This window comes from Aphanomyces astaci (assembly GCF_000520075.1).
Source record: "Aphanomyces astaci strain APO3 unplaced genomic scaffold supercont1.10, whole genome shotgun sequence".
NCBI lineage: Eukaryota > Oomycota > Saprolegniomycetes > Saprolegniales > Verrucalvaceae > Aphanomyces > Aphanomyces astaci.
The window spans coordinates 1,203,176-1,224,946 of record NW_009798273.1 but is presented as its reverse complement, the minus strand read 5'-3'; the positions used below and the strand labels follow the sequence as shown (position 1 = coordinate 1,224,946).

At 48.2% G+C, this 21,771-nt stretch overlaps 9 protein-coding genes across 15 annotated transcripts in view; 5 read left to right on the top strand and 4 right to left on the bottom strand.

The window, feature by feature from the left end:
• Positions 1 to 2,062, top strand: part of H257_05571 (hypothetical protein) — a gene marked incomplete at its 3' end in the record, with an annotated part of 5,862 nt that extends 3,800 nt beyond the window's left edge. The window contains exon 2 of the mRNA XM_009830487.1: positions 13 to 2,062. Within this exon, the coding sequence (XP_009828789.1) occupies positions 13 to 2,062 (2,050 nt within the window). The remainder of the gene's footprint in view (positions 1 to 12) is intronic.
• A 222-nt stretch (positions 2,063 to 2,284) lies between these two features.
• H257_05570 (hypothetical protein) lies at positions 2,285 to 3,143 on the top strand (the record flags this gene model as incomplete). Its single annotated transcript, XM_009830486.1, has 3 exons — positions 2,285 to 2,534; positions 2,586 to 2,657; positions 2,716 to 3,143. 3 exons carry the CDS (start codon positions 2,285 to 2,287, stop codon positions 3,141 to 3,143), a joined length of 750 nt encoding a protein of 249 aa, XP_009828788.1.
• A 50-nt stretch (positions 3,144 to 3,193) lies between these two features.
• Positions 3,194 to 3,909, bottom strand: H257_05569 (hypothetical protein). The gene is made up of 3 exons (XM_009830485.1): positions 3,535 to 3,909; positions 3,362 to 3,493; positions 3,194 to 3,310 (listed from the first exon to the last, which is right to left on the bottom strand). The coding sequence occupies exons 1-3, from the start codon at positions 3,868 to 3,870 to the stop codon at positions 3,269 to 3,271; spliced, it is 510 nt and encodes a 169-aa protein (XP_009828787.1). The 5' UTR covers positions 3,871 to 3,909; the 3' UTR covers positions 3,194 to 3,268.
• Positions 3,910 to 4,309: 400 nt separating this feature from the next.
• On the top strand, positions 4,310 to 5,741 carry H257_05568 (hypothetical protein). The gene is made up of 6 exons (XM_009830484.1): positions 4,310 to 4,677; positions 4,731 to 4,852; positions 4,903 to 4,993; positions 5,057 to 5,156; positions 5,277 to 5,416; positions 5,575 to 5,741. The coding sequence occupies exons 1-6, from the start codon at positions 4,334 to 4,336 to the stop codon at positions 5,660 to 5,662; spliced, it is 885 nt and encodes a 294-aa protein (XP_009828786.1). The 5' UTR covers positions 4,310 to 4,333; the 3' UTR covers positions 5,663 to 5,741.
• Positions 5,742 to 5,823: 82 nt separating this feature from the next.
• On the bottom strand, positions 5,824 to 7,541 carry H257_05567 (hypothetical protein). The gene is made up of 5 exons (XM_009830483.1): positions 6,987 to 7,541; positions 6,795 to 6,944; positions 6,529 to 6,736; positions 6,215 to 6,466; positions 5,824 to 6,160 (listed from the first exon to the last, which is right to left on the bottom strand). Exons 1-5 carry the CDS (start codon positions 7,501 to 7,503, stop codon positions 5,959 to 5,961), a joined length of 1,329 nt encoding a protein of 442 aa, XP_009828785.1. The 5' UTR covers positions 7,504 to 7,541; the 3' UTR covers positions 5,824 to 5,958.
• Positions 7,542 to 7,885: 344 nt separating this feature from the next.
• Positions 7,886 to 9,741, top strand: H257_05566 (hypothetical protein). The gene is made up of 4 exons (XM_009830482.1): positions 7,886 to 8,652; positions 8,711 to 8,845; positions 8,897 to 9,379; positions 9,429 to 9,741. Exons 1-4 carry the CDS (start codon positions 7,905 to 7,907, stop codon positions 9,716 to 9,718), a joined length of 1,656 nt encoding a protein of 551 aa, XP_009828784.1. The 5' UTR covers positions 7,886 to 7,904; the 3' UTR covers positions 9,719 to 9,741.
• A 2,817-nt stretch (positions 9,742 to 12,558) lies between these two features.
• On the top strand, positions 12,559 to 13,152 carry H257_05565 (hypothetical protein). The gene has a single exon (XM_009830481.1). The coding sequence runs from the start codon at positions 12,564 to 12,566 to the stop codon at positions 13,029 to 13,031; it is 468 nt and encodes a 155-aa protein (XP_009828783.1). The 5' UTR covers positions 12,559 to 12,563; the 3' UTR covers positions 13,032 to 13,152.
• Positions 13,153 to 14,358: 1,206 nt separating this feature from the next.
• On the bottom strand, positions 14,359 to 15,848 carry H257_05564 (hypothetical protein). 6 transcript variants are annotated; one of them, XM_009830475.1, is made up of 5 exons: positions 15,667 to 15,848; positions 15,491 to 15,611; positions 15,227 to 15,419; positions 15,078 to 15,179; positions 14,359 to 15,003 (listed from the first exon to the last, which is right to left on the bottom strand). In XM_009830475.1, exons 1-5 carry the CDS (start codon positions 15,828 to 15,830, stop codon positions 14,963 to 14,965), a joined length of 621 nt encoding a protein of 206 aa, XP_009828777.1. In that variant the 5' UTR covers positions 15,831 to 15,848; the 3' UTR covers positions 14,359 to 14,962. The 6 variants fall into 6 exon arrangements, with proteins under 6 accessions (XP_009828777.1, XP_009828779.1, XP_009828781.1 ...); XM_009830477.1 differs by having other exon boundaries at positions 15,227 to 15,383; XM_009830479.1 differs by having other exon boundaries at positions 15,078 to 15,419.
• Positions 15,849 to 16,623: 775 nt separating this feature from the next.
• Positions 16,624 to 21,531, bottom strand: H257_05563. 2 transcript variants are annotated; one of them, XM_009830473.1, is made up of 12 exons: positions 21,347 to 21,531; positions 21,049 to 21,294; positions 20,888 to 20,995; positions 20,660 to 20,839; positions 19,916 to 20,047; positions 19,392 to 19,549; positions 19,106 to 19,331; positions 18,340 to 18,498; positions 17,914 to 18,002; positions 17,736 to 17,793; positions 16,794 to 17,189; positions 16,624 to 16,729 (listed from the first exon to the last, which is right to left on the bottom strand). In XM_009830473.1, the coding sequence occupies exons 1-12, from the start codon at positions 21,518 to 21,520 to the stop codon at positions 16,658 to 16,660; spliced, it is 1,998 nt and encodes a 665-aa protein (XP_009828775.1). In that variant the 5' UTR covers positions 21,521 to 21,531; the 3' UTR covers positions 16,624 to 16,657. The 2 variants fall into 2 exon arrangements, with proteins under 2 accessions (XP_009828775.1, XP_009828776.1); XM_009830474.1 differs by having other exon boundaries at positions 20,660 to 20,995.
• Positions 21,532 to 21,771: the final 240 nt, after the last annotated feature.

Here is a 21,771-nt window from a genome sequence, read left to right as displayed (position 1 = left end):
AGTCACCCATAGTCACGACATCATCCAGTCCCCCCACGTCCATCGCACGTTCCTCGTCCAAGACGGAGCCGTCACCGAGTCCACGTCACCTCGCAACCGCACCAACTCGCCCAAGCCAGTCTCATCTGTCACCCCCTTGCCTCCCCCCACGGCCTACTGGGCGGTGGATAGCCAGGATATCCTCGACGACTTGGTCGTCAAGCCTGACAACAACGACGACAGCCGTGACAAAACCCTGCTGGACACGACGGAGCAACAATCGGGAACCCTCGTGTTGGAAGAAGGGCGTGCCGAAGGCCGCGTGTCCAAGGCTGTCGTGGTAGAGTACATCCGGGCGATCGGAGGTTGGCGGTCCATGTCCGTGATGGTGTTTCTGACGGTGGCTGTCGAAGCCATCAAGGTCGGCAGCGACATGTGGCTGTCCCACTGGTCCAACCAAAGCACGACGCTGTCCCCAGCTGCGTTTCGAGCCAACACGAACCACAACATCCTCATCTACGGCATCCTCGTTCTTGCCACCAGCGTGGTGACGTTGATGCAGATCGCGTCCGTGCTGATGTATGGCTTGCGCGGGGCGAAGAAGTTGTTCTCGGAGATGCTGCACAGTCTTCTCGAAGCCCCCATGTTGTTCTTCGACACTAACCCCATCGGCCGCGTTCTCAATCGGTTCGGCGACGACATCATTCAAGTGGACATGGCCATTCCATTCTCCGCGACACCGATGCTGATACAAACGGCCTCCGCAATAGCAAAACTCGTCACGACCATCGCCATCACCCAGTGGATGGGACTGATCGTGTTGCCGCTCATGGCTGTGTACACTTTATTGGGTTTGTACTTTTTGGCCCCGTTGCGGGAAGTGAACCGCATCCAAAAGACGACGCGGTCGCCGCTGTTGAGTTTGGTCAGCGAAGGCATTGACGGCTCCACGACCATCCGAGCGTTTGGTGCCAAGTACCTCCGTCGCTTCAACCTTCTGCATGACAACCTCCTGGAAGATTTTGTGGCCGCAAGTTTGGTGGGAGTGACGGCCAACCAGTGGTTTGCGTTGCGTGTGGAGCTGATCAGTTGCTCAATCGTGTTTGCGCTTTTGATGGGGGTTGTTGTCATGCACGACGCCATCAGTGCCGGGCTCATTGCGCTCGTGATTACGTACGGATTGAGCATTCCTGCCAACTTGGCGGGGCTGGTTAACGTCTGGGCTCGGATGGAGACGGCGCTGATCGCCCCCGAGCGACTGCACGAGTACATCCGGCTGACCAAAGAAGGCGAGCGGCACACGCCATTGGACGAAGCGTCGACGTCGTGGCCGTCCCAAGGCCAAGTGCAGTTTGACAATGTGAGCTACCGCTACAAACCCACGGACCCCCTCGTGTTGAAAGACGTGAGTTTCACAGTCAATGGGGGCGAAAAGGTGGGTATCGTCGGACGGACGGGCGCGGGCAAGTCCAGCTTGATGATGTCGCTGTTCCGCATGAACGACGTCGCGGCCGGCCACATCCGCATCGACGGCCTCGACATCGCCGACGTCGGCCTGCATAACCTGCGCAGCCACTTGGCCATCATCCCCCAGAACCCCGTCCTGTTCAAAGGAACACTGCGCAACTACTTGGACCCGTTCGACGAGTACGATGATGACCAGCTGTGGCTCGCGTTGCAAAAGGTGCAGCTGGATGGTCGCATCGGCGCCGACTCGGACAAGCTGCTGGGACCCGTGGAAGAAAACGGAGAGAACTTTAGCGTGGGCGAGCGCCAGATGCTGTGCATGGCCCGCGCCTTGTTGCGCCAGGCCAAGATCGTCATCCTGGACGAAGCCACGGCAGCCATCGACCACGACACCGACCAGCTCCTGCAGCAGGTCGTGCGCTCCGAGTTTGCGTCCTCCACGGTGCTCACCATCGCCCATCGCCTCGACACGGTGCTCGACTGCGACCGCATCCTCGTGTTTGACCAAGGTCATTTGGTCCAGAACGACACACCCGCAGCGCTGGTTCACGCTGGCACAGGCATCTTCTTTGAACTCGTCACCGAAGGCGGGTATAGCTTGGACAAGCAGCTGTAACTAGCTAGGATTAAACCCTCGCCAAATAGAGTACACATATATATATATACCTTCTTATTTGTGATTCGCCTCTAAAGTGCTGATAACGCTATGCGAACTTCGTGCATTCAACACAATCATATCAAGGTAAACACACTTTAAAAACAAGTGCTTCAAGTATACACTCGAAAAATCGCGTGTCCTCTATTTTACACGAAAGCGTCGTTGGTTTCTTCTGCGAGGATGCGTTCCATTATCGCATTTTCGTCGAACGCGATGGCATTCCTTACGGGTTTAGTGGTCTGCTACTTGGCGCTAGCAGTGACGGCGGCGGAGTTTCGGTTCACGAATGAATGTGCTGTCGTCGTTCAAGTGTGGACCGAAGGCAACTACGTCGCGTGTCGACTGGAGCCAGGGGAGTCCAAGGACGATAACTGCGGCGCAGGTCCGTTTCCTGTCCAAGGCTCGTTCCGAGTCAGTGGAGAGGTCTTGAGTACGTTGTCGGGTGCATTCATTGCATCACTCTATATGTGTATACCTGTAGGGTTGGAGTACACGCAACACATGCCAGGGGATTCGTGGCAGCAAATTTGGTTTGATTTCCATGCAGGGACAGGTGCCGCCTTGTACTATTCGATGACAGTGTCGATATCAAACGATATATGTATGTGTAGGAACACCCACATTGGTCGAACCGTTGGTATCCAAGGACCAGCGGAGCAATTGCCTGCCACTAAACTCGGCAGACCCGACCTACCCCACGCGCGACTGTCCACTGAATGAAGTGCTTATGGTGACGTATTGCCCTTCGACCACCAGAAGTAACAAAACCAAGACGTCCGCACTCGAAAACAAGACCGGACGAGCAAGTCTCAACGCCACTAACAGCAGCAATGCCACAGCCGTGGCCACCCCGCTTCCTCCCACCAGTCCATGGCTCGTTCTCGGGATAGCAGTGGGAACGGTGGCCTTGTCGGTTGTCATTGTGTTTGTGTGTGAAGTCTATCGTTACCGCCCGTCAACGATTCCGCAACCCCGCGACCCATCGACCAAGCCGACGACGCAACAAGGAGAAGATGGCATTCGATCGAGCTGGTTATAAGTCATTTAGCAAGAGTCTAAAGACTGTAGATTCTTCTGTTGGCCCAGTATGATTAAGACCCAGCTATAAAGGTCGTTTTGCATGCTGCACAATGGACGTATGCATGTCGATTGTATTGAGATTACTTAAGTGTTCTCTGGAAAGCGCTTGACCGCCAACACACCAACCTAAGCAACGATACACAGTCAAATTCGCATGAGTGCCAATAGGAAGCAAACCTTTGGATATTTCCCGTGGTAGAAAGTCAAGGTTTCATCCAGATCCTTTTGTTGAGCAGGTGTGAAGTCGGATGTGATGTCGTTGATGTCCTTGACATCGAGTGAGGCTAACGCCAACGCTCGAGTACACGCCTAGACATCCCGGTCAGCATTGCTCAACGAAACGAGGCTACCTGGCCTGCGAATTGGTTGTACTCGGCCCCCTTCTTGTAAAACTTGCCCCCGCTCGTCACGTCCAGAACAATGCCACCAACAGCCATGTAGATCGGGCGCGATTCGTCGGAGCCGTCGTATTGCTGAAGCTCCTCGACCGTGAACAATGGGAGTTGCGCTAGCGAGACGTCGTGGGTCGGATCAAGCTTTGATGAAGCCGACCGTGGCTTTGGCTCGCGCAAGCCCATGAAAGTAATAGGACAGCTCTTGAAGAGGATCTCTTCGATCTGAGGCCAGAACACCCCAAGGATCCCGATCACGACAGCCAACCCAAGGAACCAGCGCGATTTCGCCATGACGCTGTTCCAAACTTGGCAAGTTGAAATTTGGTATAGTTTTAGCCAATGAGGTACACTCATGGCCATAATTCAAGGAACGCTCACATTTTTTGGGCAACCAATGGGAGTTGGGAGCTGCTGTTTGAATATGATTAGCCAATTAGAATGCCGGAAACGTGGTTTTGCCTACCAATGAGTAGTACTACACTCATATATGGATGGAGTAGTAGTACTACTCCATCCGAATACCAGTAGTAAGTACTCTACTAAATTAACACCGTACTACTGTAGTACTATTAATACGTAGTAGTATACGATTAATACTATTCTTATAATATAATATACTGTACTAATTAATGAACTGAGCAGCCAATCAAATCATTTTAGCCGGTTCTAAATGATCAGATTGGTTCCTTGATCGTTTCACCCGTTTGATTGGTCCATTTTGTTCAGGTGGCAGGAGTGTAAACTCCAAAGAGTCATGACGATGACATTCAAGCCGCGGCCACCGCCATCGTTCCAGCAGCTCGTCGTTGCTGGGTCTGTCTCAGGCATGTCTAGCGTGGTGGTGTGTCATCCTTTGGACACCATCCGCACGCGGTTGCAGTACTCGTCGTCGTCCTCGTTCGCGTCGGTTGTCTGCACAACGCTCCGTCACGAAGGCCTTCGCGGGCTGTACAAGGGATTCTTCCCTCCATTCTTCTCCCAAGCTGTGTATAAATCCGTCATCTTCTCAGCCCAAGGTCATGTGCGTTCGTTCATGTCGGCACATATGGATCATCCGTCGCCGCTGCTGCTTTCGACGTGCGCTGGGGCCATCGCAGGGTACTATGTCGCTTCAGAATCTTTCTCCGTCGCTCATCTTCTTGATCCATCAGCGGTATCAACGCTTTCCTTGTCGCGCCCGTTGAACTCGTACGAAACCGCCTTCAAATCCAACAACAGCATGCCAAGTACAAGGGCACCGCCGACGTCGTCCGTCAAGTCATCATGCACGAAGGCACGCGGTTCCCGCCTTCATTTCCTCCGTGTCATTCCTCATTAGCGTAGGTCCATTGGCATTGTGGAAGGGACTCTCGTGCACCATCACCCGAGATGCGCTGGGCGTAGCGTGTTACTTTATGGCGTTCGACTGCGTCAAGTAGTACAGCATCATCTTGCCCCCTCCATTTTCTCGCAAGTTTCCGTCAAATGTCCATCGTAGATCTGCCTTGCCCAGCGAATGGGATACCACGTCTCGCGTGTTGGTAGCAGGTGCCACGGGCGGGATTGCCTTTTGGTCGATTGCATTACCTTTTGACACGGTAGCCTAAACTTACCCTCTTGTGCTCTTTTGAATGGCGACGTAATAGAGTCTACTGGAACCATCTATCACTATCTCCTCTGTGGCACTAACAAATAATTGATATCGTTAACTGACGTAGATCAAGACAGTCATTCAAGTCTCAACGCCGTCAACTTCGCACCAGGAGCAACCCCTCGGTATGATTCGAACGGGACTCCAACTAGTTCGACAGCATGGAATTGGCCGGGTGTTTCACGGGTGGCAGGCTGCTTTCTCCCGGTGCGATATGATGCATATATATATATATATATAAATTTCCTTGCCATTTCCGTTCGTATTGCATCATAAACTGTCGTCATCCCCATGATGATGCATCCTCTCAACTCCATCATACCTCCCTCGTTTGTGATTGAAACACTAACTTTAAACTACGATAGAGGCATTCCTGGGGCGGCTATTACGTTCTGGGCGTACGACACTACCATGGCCTACCTCCAGCACAACGACGATCCGTCCAGTGTATAATAATTCTCACGACGATGATCCATTCAGTTGACCGGCTACGTTCTAGTAACTACTACTACCGATACGTAGTACTACTAGGTAGTAAGTTTGTGTCTACTGGTGGGAGTAGTCCACTTCCCAACACACGTGTAACGACTACTCCTACTACTACTACTATTACTACTACTACTTCCTACTAGTGGACACTAACTTACTGTAATACTACGTAGTACTACAGTAATAGGAAGTGGGCTAACGCACTTGACTACTAACTACTCCCACGATTACTACTACTATTAGTATTTGTGTGGTTTGTATTACACCACTTTGTGCGCCACTGCCAACGCATGTGTGTCTCCAAACAGTGTCACAGCTGCTTCATACGCGGCGGCCGCATGTTTTTGTTGCTTGGCGTGTGGCGCTTGTTTGTCTTGGTCCCATAGCGTCGCGAGCAAATGGTCAATCTTTAAGTGAATGTACGGCGCAAACAGTTCGTTCTCCAATGTCGTGGCGTGCGCACTACCATATTAATTCCCATCATTCCCTTGAGTCAAAGTACACAAATGCACGTACGACAAGAGGGCGTTGGCTGCGTCGAGCATTCCAATGGCCATGTCTGTGTAGCCCATGGCGGCGATGCAGGCTCCGATAGACGTCATGAGGGTGGCCTTTGCACATGGAAACGTTTCCGTGGTCAGCGCTTTCCTGGCGGCTTGAAACCGAGCTAAGGCGGCGCCATACTTCTTCTGGAGCAACTCGGACGTTGCCAAGTAGTACGTTGCTTCTAAATGGCCATGGCTCGAGTGTCGATCCAACGATTCGTACCTGGACACATGCATAATGAAAACTAGGGCGAAACCAACTAGGTTTTACAACGTATGTAGTACATGTCGACGGCGGACAACAGGATGCGATGTCCTTGTTGGAATTCACCCTCCATGATGTAGCTGGCCCCGAGACCGACGAGCAAGTCGGCGTACTTCACAGACGGATTCGGTGCATATTGCTTGGCCAGCTTGAACATGTTGATCGAGCGAAGGGGCAGCCAGTGGAGTCTGTACATGTTGGCCAAGTTCATGAGGATTTCGAATTGCGCTACCACAAAGAAAAACTTTAAAAAAAGATGCCAGAATATGAAGCGTAAAACACGCACAAGCATGCGATTCCTTGTGCAAGGCGTTGAATGCAGCCTCGTAAGCATTGCTCAGCGCGTTAAAGTTGCCCGCGCCAGACGCAAGTGCCGACGCGGCCATGAGGTTGATGGACGCGGCAGTGTTGTACACGCCAAACTTGTCTTGGAGCTCTATTGGCGCGCTAAGTATGGACAAAGAGAGAAACGTGCTACCTTCGTCGAGCTCCATGGCTTCGACGAGCAACGAGTTGGACTTGATGTAGTCCTTCTGCTTCATGTACGCATACCCGAGATCGGCGAGTGCGTTCGCGTACAGCGGGTGCTTGGTCCCGAACTGTCGCGATGCTTGTTCCTTTACCTGGTCCAACAACTCGATCGCAGACGGAATGTCGCCTTCGTGGATCAAGTCGAACGCGATCCACACTTGTTTTTCGTCCACGAATTCGGCGTCACCGTGTAAACTCTTGACTTCCATGGCCGACAACGCATTGAATGCTTTCTGGTCTTCCTTGGGGACATTGATCTTGCCCAACATGGTGTCCATTGGCTTGCTCACAATCATCTTTTCGCTGGCTTGTTCGCCGAGTACTCGATTGAGGTCCGTCCATCGCATGCGAGGAAGATGGTAAGGCCGGAACGGCAGCAAAGGTAAGATATCGATCTCTTGTACTTGGGCAGACACCAGCGCCACCGCGGTACCCACAAGTGCAAATACGCTACGACTCCACATGACACTTGCTAATCGGCGGATGATGAAGCGACACAGAGTTGAGATCTTTGGAAAGTATTAGCTTTGAAAGGATTTCACATCCGGATACTACCACTGGCTTTTCATTTTTCCTAACTTCGACAACACTGTGTGTACTGTAGCCATGTCAAAGACTCGTACCTGTATCATTGGAGCAACATTCGATTTCTTCACTCAACACAATGAGACTGTGCTAACTGCAACGACATGTAATCGTTGTCTTTTACGCCGACTAGTACGTAGTGATTGCCATCCATGTTGGTTTCATTTGTTTTTGGAGGAGCAATATCCGGATAGCTTGAGCCTTGTGATTCGCCAATTGTGTACCATTGTAGCCAATCACAGAGGCTCATATTGAACGAGTCATTTTTTGCAACACAGACATGGGCACGAGGAAGGTCGTTGCTCTACCGGTAGTGGGGCGATGGACAGCTGGCTTTCAACGATGGAGTAGCAGCAGTGCTATTTCCGGCGACGTGTATGCTCAGAAGCTTCAGCATCACTTGTTGGATGGAGAGTTCAAGTCTGCAATGGAAATGTACAAGCTGACAACGCAGGAGACGCCGCGGAGTTTGCAGACGGTGATGACACTCATTGAGCGACTGGCCTTCAAGAAGGATGCATTCCATGTCCAACGAAGCACGATTGGGTTCTTCTTGAAACAGCAGCGTAAACTCGCTGGTCCTCTCCTTGCGGCATACCACGACCTGAACGTGGTGCCGCCTCCGTCAGCCTTCCGCGAGCTGCTCTTGTTCCTTGTCCAGTCGAACGACAGACCGCGAGTTGTACATGCCTTGCATATGGCGTTGGAGCATCGCATCCCCGTCGCCGCGGATGCATTCCATCAGTTCTTTCTCGTCGATCATGAAGAAGGCAAAGACCATGGCGCCACTGCCGTCGATAAACGCGACCTGCATGTGTTGACCGCGTTGTTTGTGCAATGTTGCGATGCTGGTTTGGTAACACCATTGACCTATCCAGGCTTGGGCGATGCCATCATGTCGTCCTGCTTTCGAAGGGACATGGACGATGTCGCAGCCGCTTGCCTTCAATTGCTACCTCGGAATGCCATCCAAAGCCCTGCACACAAGCCCCTTCTCTCCATCTTCCACGGTCGTTCCGACGTATCACGTATGTGGTTGCTCTTCCCACTTTCGACACTTGCAGGAGGATGATGATATTCATGTAGCTGCGACTCGGCAAGCATTGTACGAGAGTCTTGTGCACTTCTACGACCACCAGGACCGACACTATGCCTGGCACATCTTTCAATTGATGGACAAGCATGACCTCGTCCTGCCGCCGCGGCTACTGCAAGACATTGGTAGCGTTCTGTGAAAGTATGTAACTGTCCATAATGTGGCATCGTTTGTAGCATTGGCCATCCTCAAGCAAGGGGCACGCAAGGACGCCATAGACGCTGTCATCGAGCATGCCATCCGTCACCATGTCCGCGTTCATGATGCGGTGCTTGCGATGGGACTCGAACAGCCTCATGCAGCCCTGGACTGGGCACGCCGCTATCTCGTTGTCCTCCAACATGGACTTGCCACGTCGACGTCCACGGCGCTGCTGTTCGATGCTACGCACATAGCGCTACTCCACGGCGAATTCAATGTGGCCACAGCATTGCATGCGCTGCTGCTACAGGCGGAAGGAGAACTCGACTCTCCCGGCCATCGACGCCTCCATCTGACGATTCAATCTATCGACCAGGTTGGACAACGACTCGACGAAGGTGATGCTACCACGTCGAAACTACTCGTGGACGTGCTTATTCGTCAAGAACCAAGTCGGGTAATGGACCTCTTCCATCGACTACTCGCCTCTGAACATGCACACGCCGACCTGCGTACCGGTAAGTGAATTCTTCTCGTCCCACCCACTGCAACGTCACCTCCTTCTAGCTTCGCTTCTTGAAGCAATGCTGATCGCCGCCCCCACCTCCGCAGACACCGTCACCCTCCTTCGCCATGCGATAACCCGCAGCATTTTCGTCCCTGCCTCTGTGGTTGAGTCGTGCGTGGCCAAGTTCTCGAGTCCTTCTGGTCACGACGACCTCGTCGCTTGCGTTGTTGACCTCGTCACCGCCGACCTGGTGCCATCCACGGAGGCACTGAAGCTGCTGCTCGTCAAGTCCGACAATGGCAGTCGGCCCGCTTCGCCTGTAGTTTCCGATTCTCCTGCGACCTCGTAATGAACTTTTTTTATTTGTTGCAATGATTGATTGCACTTCGACAAACGCTTCAAACGGGAATTTCCTTGTGAACACTTCCTTGTGATGAGCTCACAAGTAATATCCTCGAAATAATTTCCTTGTGTGAAATTCTACAGAGTTCACAGGATTAGCAACACCGCGAATAATATTGTGCTTTCGAGTGAAATTTCATGTTGTGGCGTGGTTTCTCGTTGGAATTTAAATCGATTTAATTGGCTACCTCAGATGAGCTCCAAATTATTAGCCAATCAAAACCTTCTCAATGAAATTCAACCAATCAGATCGATTGTGGATCGGTACACCCCCTCCCCAAATTTGTATCAAATCGAATTTATGGTTGAATTTCATTCCAAGATGTGGCTAATGGCAGTGAATATCCCAACTCGGTGTTGGGGAAGTTTGACGGCGTCGTCGAATATATGATTTGCATATTCCACCCTCGACCATGAATTACAGTATACCTGCATACTACTACTGTGAAGCTGCAATTAGTACTAGCTAGTATTGTCAAGTCGATTCGAAATTGGAGTGGGGTGCTCACGAATGACTCGAATGAGCAACACCAAATCGGCAGATAATCGATCGACCAATCAAAACCCAGAACACTTATCAAGTGGCCAATCAAAACCACTCTTCGAGGAATTCAACACGGAATTAGTGTGTGACTTAAATTAGTGTGATATTGGACGATCTCTACATACAAAAGTCAGGACAAAGAATCGATCGATAGATTTGTCGAATCAGAACAAAGTCCAAACTTTCGGTAAAATGACAATACAGTAATACAAAGAGAAACAAGCGAGCCAGTTCTGTCTTCAAAGAATTACACGTATCCGGATACGGTTGCCGTGTCAATACATGTGCTGACCAATTCAACCCAGACTGAATTACAATCGTGCAACAGAGCACCTATACGTATCTTGGTGTGAGAATTGAAGCCATCAACTAGAGCGCTACTGTAGTGGCGTGCTTAGCACAATGGCTATTGAGCGAATTCGTTTATGGAATTGGGCAGTACTGTACTGTACCATGAATATAATATTAGGGAGGATATATTAGAGATATAATAGGAGTGTATTCTTGGCGTTCAGTCCTATAAGAATTTATTCGTCCAGGATTTGGCGAATATATGTGTTGATGGGAGGGTGTCTGGTGTCTACCTGGAAAAGTCGTCGCGCTGTGAAATGCGGAAGTCGGTAACGTTACTACAAAGGCCCGCCTGTCCGTCGTGGAGATCTGCCACCTGCCTTCGAAAAGCTCTGTCATGATACTGTAACAAGCAGTAGAGTTTTGTCATCGTCGCACGGTTCTCAGGCGTTTCCCCAATCCAATACTGTACCAACACAACACACGAACAGTCCTTCCAAAATCAAAATCTTTTAACTCATCCTCCTTTCATCCTACAGGTATCACAGACGCGCGCTTCAGTTAATATGTACTCGTAGGAGTAGGTGTCACGGAGAGGAATTTCCTGGTACGAGGTAGTTACTACCGTATGGCGCTGCTGGAGGTCGAAAACTACCTTTTCTCGGGGAATATCGAATTAACTAACGGACAATTGTCCTGGTTATTGCACAGATAAGTACAGTGGACTTCACAACACATTTCGGCAAGGCTTTAACGTCAAGTAGCTAACCACTGGGATGCAAAAAACGCATGAAATACACGTACGGTACACGTGCCCACCGGGGTTAGGTACGGAGTCCCAGGTTACAGGGCTACTTGTCTACGTATGAGTACGGTGACTTGATCGTGCGTCTTATCTGTGCAAAGAAGACTTTGTTGTCTGGACGATTATCAGTTAATTCGGTATTCCCCAAGAACAGGTAGTTTTCAATCTCCAGCCAGCAGGTAGTAGTAACTACCTGCTGTTGGAGAATTTCTCTGCCACAAAACTCACCACCTGCTCGACCCCCTGTCCCAAGTGACGTGCGTTGTCGGTACCCGATACGTCATCTTGCCCATACTCGTACCAAAGATTCCTGTCCTCGTGGCACAATGGTCCCCTCGTTCCTCGGCGATCGCCATTGCCGCGGCCTCGGCGTCATGCAATCAGTTCTTCATCATCCCGTGTAACCGTTGGCCGTTCCGTAGCCGAGATCGGTAACTTACGCGCCGTCGTCATCTGTCATACTCCACGCCAATTGGCTCATTCCAAAACGTTCTAGCTAATCCTGTTCAGTCGATGCCAGAACTTTCATGTGGTCGGTCGAAGGAAGAAGGTGAGCTTTTGACGCTTGGTACTTGGGGGCAATTATAGTTTCCACAAAGCGTCATGTTAAAGACTCTATTTGTAGTGCTTTGTTGTTGTGGGGGTTAAGATTATGCATAACGTTCGTGAATGTCCTTGGGTTAACAGTTAGCCCAGTCAAGTTGACAAGGCCAAGGGAGAGGAAAGTCAAACCTTTCTCATTTTCGGAAGGAGCTAGAGATACAGATACGCTAAACCTAGGAGGTAAAGTTCCAGTATCGAATAAAACGCAAATTTCCCATAAGGACATAGGAGTCGACAAATTCCAACGATGTGCGCTAACTATATCCTTCAGGAAATGCGAGTTGACACTTTCAACGATGCGTGCTGTCGTGAACGCCCTTCGTCCACCTCGGAAGGCAAGAGACGTGTTCGCTTGTACGCAAGTAGCTTTACTGTAACTTTTTCCGAAAAAGAAAAACGCATTAAACGTATTTAACGTTGACAGATTCAGACGGTGGAAACTTTGGCGGCTAAGAAATCTAAATGACATAAGAAGGTATAATTGAACCCGTTTCTGTCATCATGCAATGACAACATAAAGTGGTGTCATAACATAATTTTCCAAGGTACATGCACCTGATCATGCAACAGCACTACCTGAAGGACGACGACATGACGAACGAACTCCGCCCCATCCTCCGTGCGCAGTCCTTCGTGGAAAAAAAAGAGTACCTAGCTCGTGAAACCTGCATTCCTCGGAACCGATCGCTGTCCGACTTGCAAGTACGTGGCGCTGTCTTCCGACGCGGTCCACTGGAGTACAACGGCTGCGGTGACTTTTTGGGTACCACGCCGTGCCGTTCAACGAAGAAAGACAACGTGCGTTGCGGCAATTGCGGAGAATACGACCACATCACGATCGATTGCGTACTGTTGGGCGACGACGACGCCGACGATCAACCGTCGCTGAGTTACCTCCAGAAGGAGCTCCACCGCACACACATCATGCGCGAATGCCAGCACGACGCCGAGTGGGCATCCCCCTTGGGCAGAAAGATCATACCAACCACGATACCAGAGCGCATGACGCTTCAGTAGGCAGCAAGACCTCCGTCCACGATTTGGACAGACAGGCGCGTGTGTATGTATATTTATTCTAGGGTAATAGTTAATGTTAATGAGATCAAGCCGCACATTCCGTGCGCATTACTACGTAGTATTCTTTTCTCGACCCCATGGTATCGTAAAAGTACTGTCACCATGGTCACATCATGCTCATTGAGCTCAAATGTCCTCATTCGAACAGTTGCTGCTTCGGGATTCATGTACCACCTGAAAGAGGTTCCTTGTCCTTCCCATGTGCTACACATTCAGCGGCATCCACACCCTTTGGGAATGGCCAAGTATACATACATCTCAAAGCGCGGCCAAGTCTTCTATCTGCTGTGTTTGTGCAATCCGTCGAAGAATCCTAACGCCCTCCCACATTTCATACTATATTCATTTGAGAGGGTTAATATTCCCAAACTTTACTGTACAGTTTCTCGATCTTTTTCCTACATTGCAGAATAATCCGTCAATAAAAACAGTATCACTGTTTTTTTACCCGAAATACTGAGTCCGTGCGGAGAATTACACCCATCCGGATACACTCGTTTAGCCGGACTCCGTTGAGTACACGTGCGACGCTAAATCTCCGGGGTTAACTGCATCACCAGTGGTTAGATATCGCTATCTATTGAGATGCACTTAGCCCGTAGGTACGAGGTGAGTTGGTCCGAGTATACTAAGTTCCATATAAACACTGCAGTGTTTTCTGAGAAAATTAATGGTACTGTTTTACTGTACTGTATATTCTCGGTGATACTAGTAGTACTTTTTGAACGTTCAAACGTTGAAGCGTATCATGTCTGTGTCGTGAAATCCCGCCAATTTCAATCAACCTGCCGTATACTGTATACTGTACCTGTAGTAAAGTACCACCCCCTGTACTAGTCGTACTCCAGTGTTGTGTCGTCGAGCTCACATGTTACCAAGTGTTACAGTGGCATTGTGGAGCGGCTGAGTGGCCGGATCCAGCCTTTACTTGAATGCAAACAAGTCCCTAGCCTCTACGGAATCACCGCGAGTGTCATGTGCTCGCATGCATACATACAGTCGGTCCCGTGGGATTGGAGGTAAGCTAACTAGGCTACATACAATCCCTTTGCGATGTGCCTTGCGTTGTCGACTACTACAGTAATAACATTCCTTCAATCAAGTGGCTTTATATATAGAAGCCGTGAGACTTGAATACGGGTGTTTGCTCGTTTCAATCAAGGAGGTTTAGCGGTTTCGAACAAATGCGTGGATTTGATTGGTCCGTGAAACGTCGCGACCTGAAACGCATATGAAAGAACCTATTTTGAAGACGCTCGCATTGTGTTTTCAATTGTCTTTGCCATAACCTATGCAATCCACATGAATCAACAAGAACACGTTGCATTGCCGGCCAAAGCTACCAATTGGTCTCATAGCCTTGACAAGGCCTTGCGTGGAGGTGCCCTTGCGCATGACCATCCCAAGCGCCTCGACACAACGTCCAACAAACCCGTCGTACTCTCGCCCAAGTTCAGCGGGTGTCACTGTTGTAGTAGCAAATCCCATCGAACGATCGATTGTCCCGATTTGAGCCATGCGATTGCTGAGGGCGGCGACGACGACAACCGTGGCACGTAGTGCTTGCACGCTGTAGAACAGTAAGCTCAAACCATCGTTAGTGCATTTTCATGTTGTACAGGTCTCAATTCTTCATGAGTCAAGAGTCTTTCAACCTAACTTTAGTGACGTTAGTGCGAAGGGCTGTGGTCAACGCTGGCTGCACCCAATGTCACTATGTCACTTAAATTGGAACACAGTGTTCCAATTTTAAGTAGTGGCCACGATAGGCCAACGCGATTAAGACAAAGGTTGCAGGTATCGACTTAGAATTCCACTGTATGACACTTCACAGTAGCCGTCAATATATGGTCAAGCTGTGATTATTACATCTATATTACCAGGCATAGCAGCGCCAGCCCCGCCACGAAGGCTACACACACCAACAAGCACAAAACGATGACGAAATTCAGTAATGGAAACACGAACAACAACAATAAACCGTACTTGGAAATGTATGCAGCCAGGAAGGTCCCTTCGACAGCGGCAGCGTCAAGTAATCGTCGTGGACGGTGCATCGGTTAAACCCTGGGTTAAGCTCGTTTTGTCCTACAAAGTCCTCTTTGACTGCAAAGAACAATCACAACAACGCAAACCTGGAACGCAGGTGCCCGTGGGTTTGTCCGTGCATGGAATGGCCGAGCACACTTGAGTTAAAAACAACTTGTACGAGTGCATAAAGACACACTGGTCGGCCACTTGGACGCACAGCGACCGACAGGGCGGCATGGGAGCGTTCAAGCACGCATTATCCTGGGACGCCCACGTCAAACAGTTCAGCGTGTACACCTACATGCATATATGTACGCCAATGTATTCGACTTTAAAACCTTCGCAGAACGCACATTGAATGTACCTACCAATTCACGGCACGCAGAGGTGTCTTTATACTGGTACTTGCCGCCAAACACAGTCAGCAACGTCACAGCGTGATCAATGTCTTCACACACCCCTTGCTTCTCCAGCTGCGACGTCGCATTTCTAGCTCGTGTGTAAGAGAAATGCGATAATGTTGTGGCAGAAGTATTGTGTGTACCGAGTATACCCAACTATTGGATCGGGCAAGCTGAGGCCATTGAGGGCCGTGCAATGTGTGAGCTGCCAGCACGACGTGCATCGAGTAGGTTCAGACCCCCCAATGACGGTTGACAGCACTGGGGTGGTCACCGCCAACGCCACGGCCACGCGCAGGGCACTCATGAAACTGCCGTAACTGTCTTGGTGGGCATCCAGCAGTGAAACTGCCGTAACTGTCTTACAATCCAACTGCATGCGTCGAGAAAAACATACACTAACAGGAACATTAAATTCCTCAAAACTGCATAAGACTACATGTATATTGTTGCCTCCTGACCTCAACGTTGCTAACGGTAACGTTATACTGAAAACGTAATATAGTAGTACCAGTATTTATTATACACAGCACCTTTCCGTTAATCTGTTTTACTGTGAATTACGGACCAGAGCCTATATTGTGCTTTTCACCCAAAGTTGGACTTTTGATTCATGTCGCCATTTAGCTTTCGAATCCATTTGACCAAATATTAAGCTTGTACTAACTATAACATACAAAATGTAGTATATCTGGCTGAAATTTGGATTGGCAGAAATTCGACAGAACGTGAGTTGATTGGCTTAGGCGTTTTTTTAACTGAGTCTCTTACAACATTGATTTGACAATATATATTCTTCGTGCCGAGTTATGTCATCTGCTGATATTGTGCATTTCACCCAAATTTGGACTTGAGAGTCATTTTGCCAAATAACGCAAGCTTTCGAATCTATTTGATCCCAATTAATCTTGCACGCACTATACATTACAACGATTAGGATATATGTGATTTTGGAGGGGTTAATCGTTTGGATTGGCAGAAATTCGGCATGACGTGATTTGATTGGCTCAGGCGGTTTGATTCTCCTAAGACATTCGATTCTGCTGAAGACTCCAGTCTCGAATCGATTTGACAATATACATTATCACAATAACAATTGTATAATACCCCTTTAGGATTCATGATGAAACTATTTCAACTAAGTCGCGGACTGTGTATTTGGTTGTACTGGTCGATCTCGGCCAAGAACGAATCCAGCTTCATGTCCTGAAAAAAAAGAGTGAAAAATCAATCAGATCATTTGCCACGTCATATATAAAGACCAACATACCATAGGTTTACCAGGCATACTGCCCGACAACCGAGAGTCTTCGGCGTGGCTCCACTGGGTAAGAAATTGCTGGATCTCGATATGGTGCTGGTCCTTGAGTTGCTGCAACTGCACCGCCGCCGCTTCCTTGGCCATGGCCGCTGCTTTGTACCGTTCGTGCACTTGCAAGCACTTCTCCTTGTACGCATCGCGCTTTCGTTCAGCTTTAACGAGGGATTTCGTCAGTTTGTCAGCAACTTTCTTGTGCTCGTCCGCCAGACTGCGTCGGGCGTTGAATGACGCGGCCAGAGTTTCGTCCAGTTGTGCCTGGAGGTGGGCTTGGGACTTTTCAAACGATTGCTTGTCGTTAGTCCGCTCGTCGGTGAGCTTCACTAGGTCGTCTTCTAGGTACTGAATCTACTCCATTGCGTTCAAACATAGAGACTGCAATACTATTCTGGAGCATGGATATGTCGATTTAAAAACAAAGGAACACACCGTATCAACGCTGCCGAGCAATATATACAAATATATATAATATATCCCTTTGACCAAAAAAATATGAATAATCAATTCGGGTGAGTCTAGATGTCAAATACAGTAATAAAGGCCTCAAATACAGTAATAAAGGCAAAGGCAATTATCTCACAAATCGGCAAAAACTGAAAAGATCTCTGTCTAGATCCAAAATTGTTGGGAGGATTCAATATTTTGCCAAACTCTGTATCATGTGTTTTGCCGAAAATAAAATAAAGTGGTTGAGATTCGTCGAGGTTTTTTCGAAATCAGATTTATTCAGGGACAACCAAACTCGTCAAATTACTTCGAACCAAATATTAATTGGGCAAAACTTGGGTTGTGTGATCCAGGCACACCCTTACTTTAACACCGACTTGTTTGCTAAATATCGTTCAAAGCCGACACATTCACAAAAAAATATAAAGTCCTCGATAGGCCACGAACCTTGGCTTTGTCTTGGTCCAGCTGGCTTTGTAGATCCTGCTGGTTTTGCATAGCATCGCTACGAATAATTCCCATAATATCAATCCACATATTCGATACGAAAGACCTTGTAAAATGTATACTTCGAAGTACTAGTACAGGTTTAAATCCTAAAAACTAGTTTTATTGGGTTTTGTACCGGTATTTGCCTTGCAAAACCCGGTACTCCTGCTCCACTTCCTTGAGTTGGGACCGCCACGACAAGTTTTCCGCCTTCAATTTGGTCACCTAGTCCAATATGACGTACATGTCGTTTTGCAATATTTTCCGAGGAGCATATTGTTGAGTTTATTCTAAACTGGAAGCAAGCAGAACCGCACCGAATATATCGACACAAATAATGTACAGAAGAATCGGCAGATGCATTGAGCCAATCAAAATTTGCAGAAAATCACCAGATCAACCAATTAACAACTTATTTAGTGTGTAACGACTACTGAAATTTGTGGTATCTACATCATCACCCCTCGACATGTTTTTAAACATAAAATTCAGTACAAAAAATCGATCGGTGGATTCGGTAAACAGCACAATAGAGTCCAAAGTTTAGGTAAACGGGCACTACCAGTTCCTGTGCAGTGGTGAGTTTAGCGCTGAGGGAATCCTTTTCCCCTTGCAATCGATGGACTTTGAGCTGTTCTTGGTCCAAGGCATGGGTAGCTCTCTGGGTGCAGCCGTCAAGGGTTTCTTGCAGGGTCGCAGCTTCAGCGGTCTTTTCGGCCAGCTATTTTTTTTTTCACCACAGACATCCATGTATTGTGTGTTCTTTTCACACAAAAAAATGGCCTATTTCGGGTGATTCTCGAAATTGCCAACTAATCGAATAAAGCAGTCTGATGTTTGGCTAAAAAGAATGAAGACTGCATGATTCTGGATGGGCCTAAAAGAATGAAAAGCACAAAAAATTCCTCGTAAAATTCGTTTTTAAATAATATATATCAAAGATCCGGCGATTCACTGAACCAACCGACGAAAATTATTTTGAGTACAACACACAATATATGAAATAACTGCATATAAAACTACATATTATTTTGTTTATTCAAAACTGGAGCGACGTGCCGAATGTATCGACACAACCAAAGGTGGGGGAATAATATGTGCAGAATAAACGGCAGAATTCAGCCAATCAGATGATTTCAGGAAATCATCGGCTCAAACCAATAAAACAATTCATGAGTGTGTGACTTCAATCCGTGTGATGGGTATTACCGGCGGACACTATTATACATACAAAACTCAGAACAAAAAAAAAAAATTGATCGATGGATTTGGCACATCAGCATAAAACTCCACATTTTGGCTGAACCGACAATATCGACCAAACAAACCTTGGCTTGTAGCGCGGCGGTCGTGTGCTGCGTATGCGTATCGCCGTGGGACTGCAAAGCCACCTGCTTGGCTTGTTCGAGGTGCCATTCCTTTTCCCGTTTCTGAAAGGTCTCTTCCGACTGCTGTAGAGCCAACTGCAGGCTCGCGATTTGGTCCATCCAGTCCACTTGTTTTTGCTTAAACTGCACCTTGTCAGCCTCGAGCTCGGCCCGCAACTCCCTCAATCTATACATCCCGAGAATAAATATAAAAAATTCTCGTTCTTCCATTGGCGGCGTTGTTTACTTGGAGCTGTGGAGATTGTGATTGTCTACCAGCAACAAGTCCTTTTGCTTCACTTGCTCCCGCAGTCGCATGGCGTCGTCGGTTGCTTCCCGTAGCTTCTTGTCTTTCTCATCCACTACACCCTGCAGTCGTTCGCAGTCTTGTTTACACCGCCCAAGCTACCACCAATCAAATTGTATATTATTTATTTTCGCCCTATTGTATTGGACACACGAAAATCTCGAAAATACACGGGAAAATGGGATAAAAAGCAAGATATATTGCCAAGGGCGTAAACAGACCAACAGGGCAAGATTTTTGCCACACTACAAGATGACTTAACATTCAAAATACAATATATACGCACCATTTAACTAGTATGTCATTACTGCTACAGTATACTATGTAATAGTAGTAATCGGCTTGACAAACCTTCCATTTGTTTTGTTTTTCGCAGGTTAAATTATACTACTACGGAGAGAATACCATAGTAATCGACTCAATTATTTCAATCATAATCGACTCAAAGAACGTTATGAACGTACCTGCCGAGCCGTGGCTTTGAGTTCCAAGTCGACATTCGTGAGTTTTCCCAGCACATCCGTCATCTGAGTAGCAAACTTGGTCGCGTCTGCTTCTTGTCGCTGGAATAGATCCACTTTTGCTTGCCGAACATGCTGCAAAATTGAATCAAAATCAACCCAACTTGGATATAATTAGTTTGGAACGCCAATCAGATTATTGCAGGAAATCGTCCGTTCAACAAATCAACAACCAAGTAAAAGGGGAGTATGACGAGACTTTAATTAGTGTGATGGACATCATCAATCACCACTGGGCATCTTATTTGATTACATCACGACGCCGTTCTTGTTGATGTTTTCATATCATCTTTGCCGCGAAATCGAAGAACGCAGTATCATGAGCTAAAACACGAATGAAGGTTGCATTTTGATTGGCTAAATCGAATGAAAGTTGCATTTTGATTGGCTAAAAAACAAAAGAAGTTAGCATTTTGATTGGCTAAAAAACAAATGAAGGTTGCATTTTGATTGGCTAAATATAATGAATTTTGCATTTTCACAAAGGTACGTCTTAGACTTCGTTTTATACCTTATTTCGATGATATTCCACCAAAACATACAATACAAACGGTCAATCACCAATTGATGATCGATCCATCGATGGAGTAGGCCCAAGTCCAAATAATATTGTGAATACCAGGACAATAATACTATTATGTATATCCATCCACCTTTTCGCATCATCATCCTATTTATAGTACATACCTCCAACTCTTGGCGAAGTTTATGGTTCTCTGTCACCAACGTGTCCTTGTCAAGTTCCATGCGTCGGAGCTTGTCGGTTGTGTGCATGTCGGCGGCGCGGTCGTCGGCGGCGTCCAGCTGCCGCTTTAAGTCGTTCATGAGCACCATATGTGTTGCGATAGTGCTTTCGATCTCGTGGCCCTAACCACAGTTTACGAACCGACGATAGTACTTGTCGTGTGTTCGCACGTGGTTGATGATTGTCTGGTCGTGCTCGGTTTTGAGAATCTCGAAGTCCCGGCGCACCGAGTAATACATTTCGCGGTATTTGTCGATTTCTAGCTGGAGGCCTTGGGTCTACGTGTCCAGGATATGACGAGCTCCGCGGTGAAGAGAGTAGTAGTACCCACCCGCTGGCGGTGTGGGAGCTCGACCTCGTCCTGGATGGCAAGTCGCAGCTGGTCTAGATCTTTCGGCGGCGCAAGGTTCTTCTGCAGCACTTCGAACTCCCTAGCTTTGATCTCGAGCTGCTGTTTCCACTTGTGCATCAGCGCTTCGTGCTTGCGGTCGGACTGGACCTTGTACTCGGTCTCGGTCATCAACACTTCCTGCATCTTCTCGCACCTTTCTTCGCACCGCATCACGTCTTGCTTTAGCTACAAGATCGTTCGTGTGATGATGTATGGAGGGTTGGGCGTTCGTACGAACCCTCTGTGTGAGCTCTTGCAGCGAGTCCCGCTCAGACTTTAACGATTGGCTCAATGCGACAGTTTTGTGTAGGTCTGTGTTGAGCTGTACGACTTGCTGCAAGAGGTACTCGTATCGCCCATTCGGTGGACTGCCGCTCGGATCCATCGTGCTTGGTGCCGCGGCCACATTCATGCTTGTGCCTGTTGGAATATGACCAACACTCTGCTTCACTAAGGTTTGGTAAGGTACAAGTCAACCAACATTCCAACTTGACAACATATATCCGGATATTCAATGAAAACTCCGGATGACTAAAAAGATCGCTGGGGTTTGGGGGTTTGAAGGATAACTATATTATCATTTCAATCACACAAGTATAAACTGTTCCCTTAACCAATCCTACGTACAGTACGGTGAATGTCACGTTAAATGAAAAGGTGTTA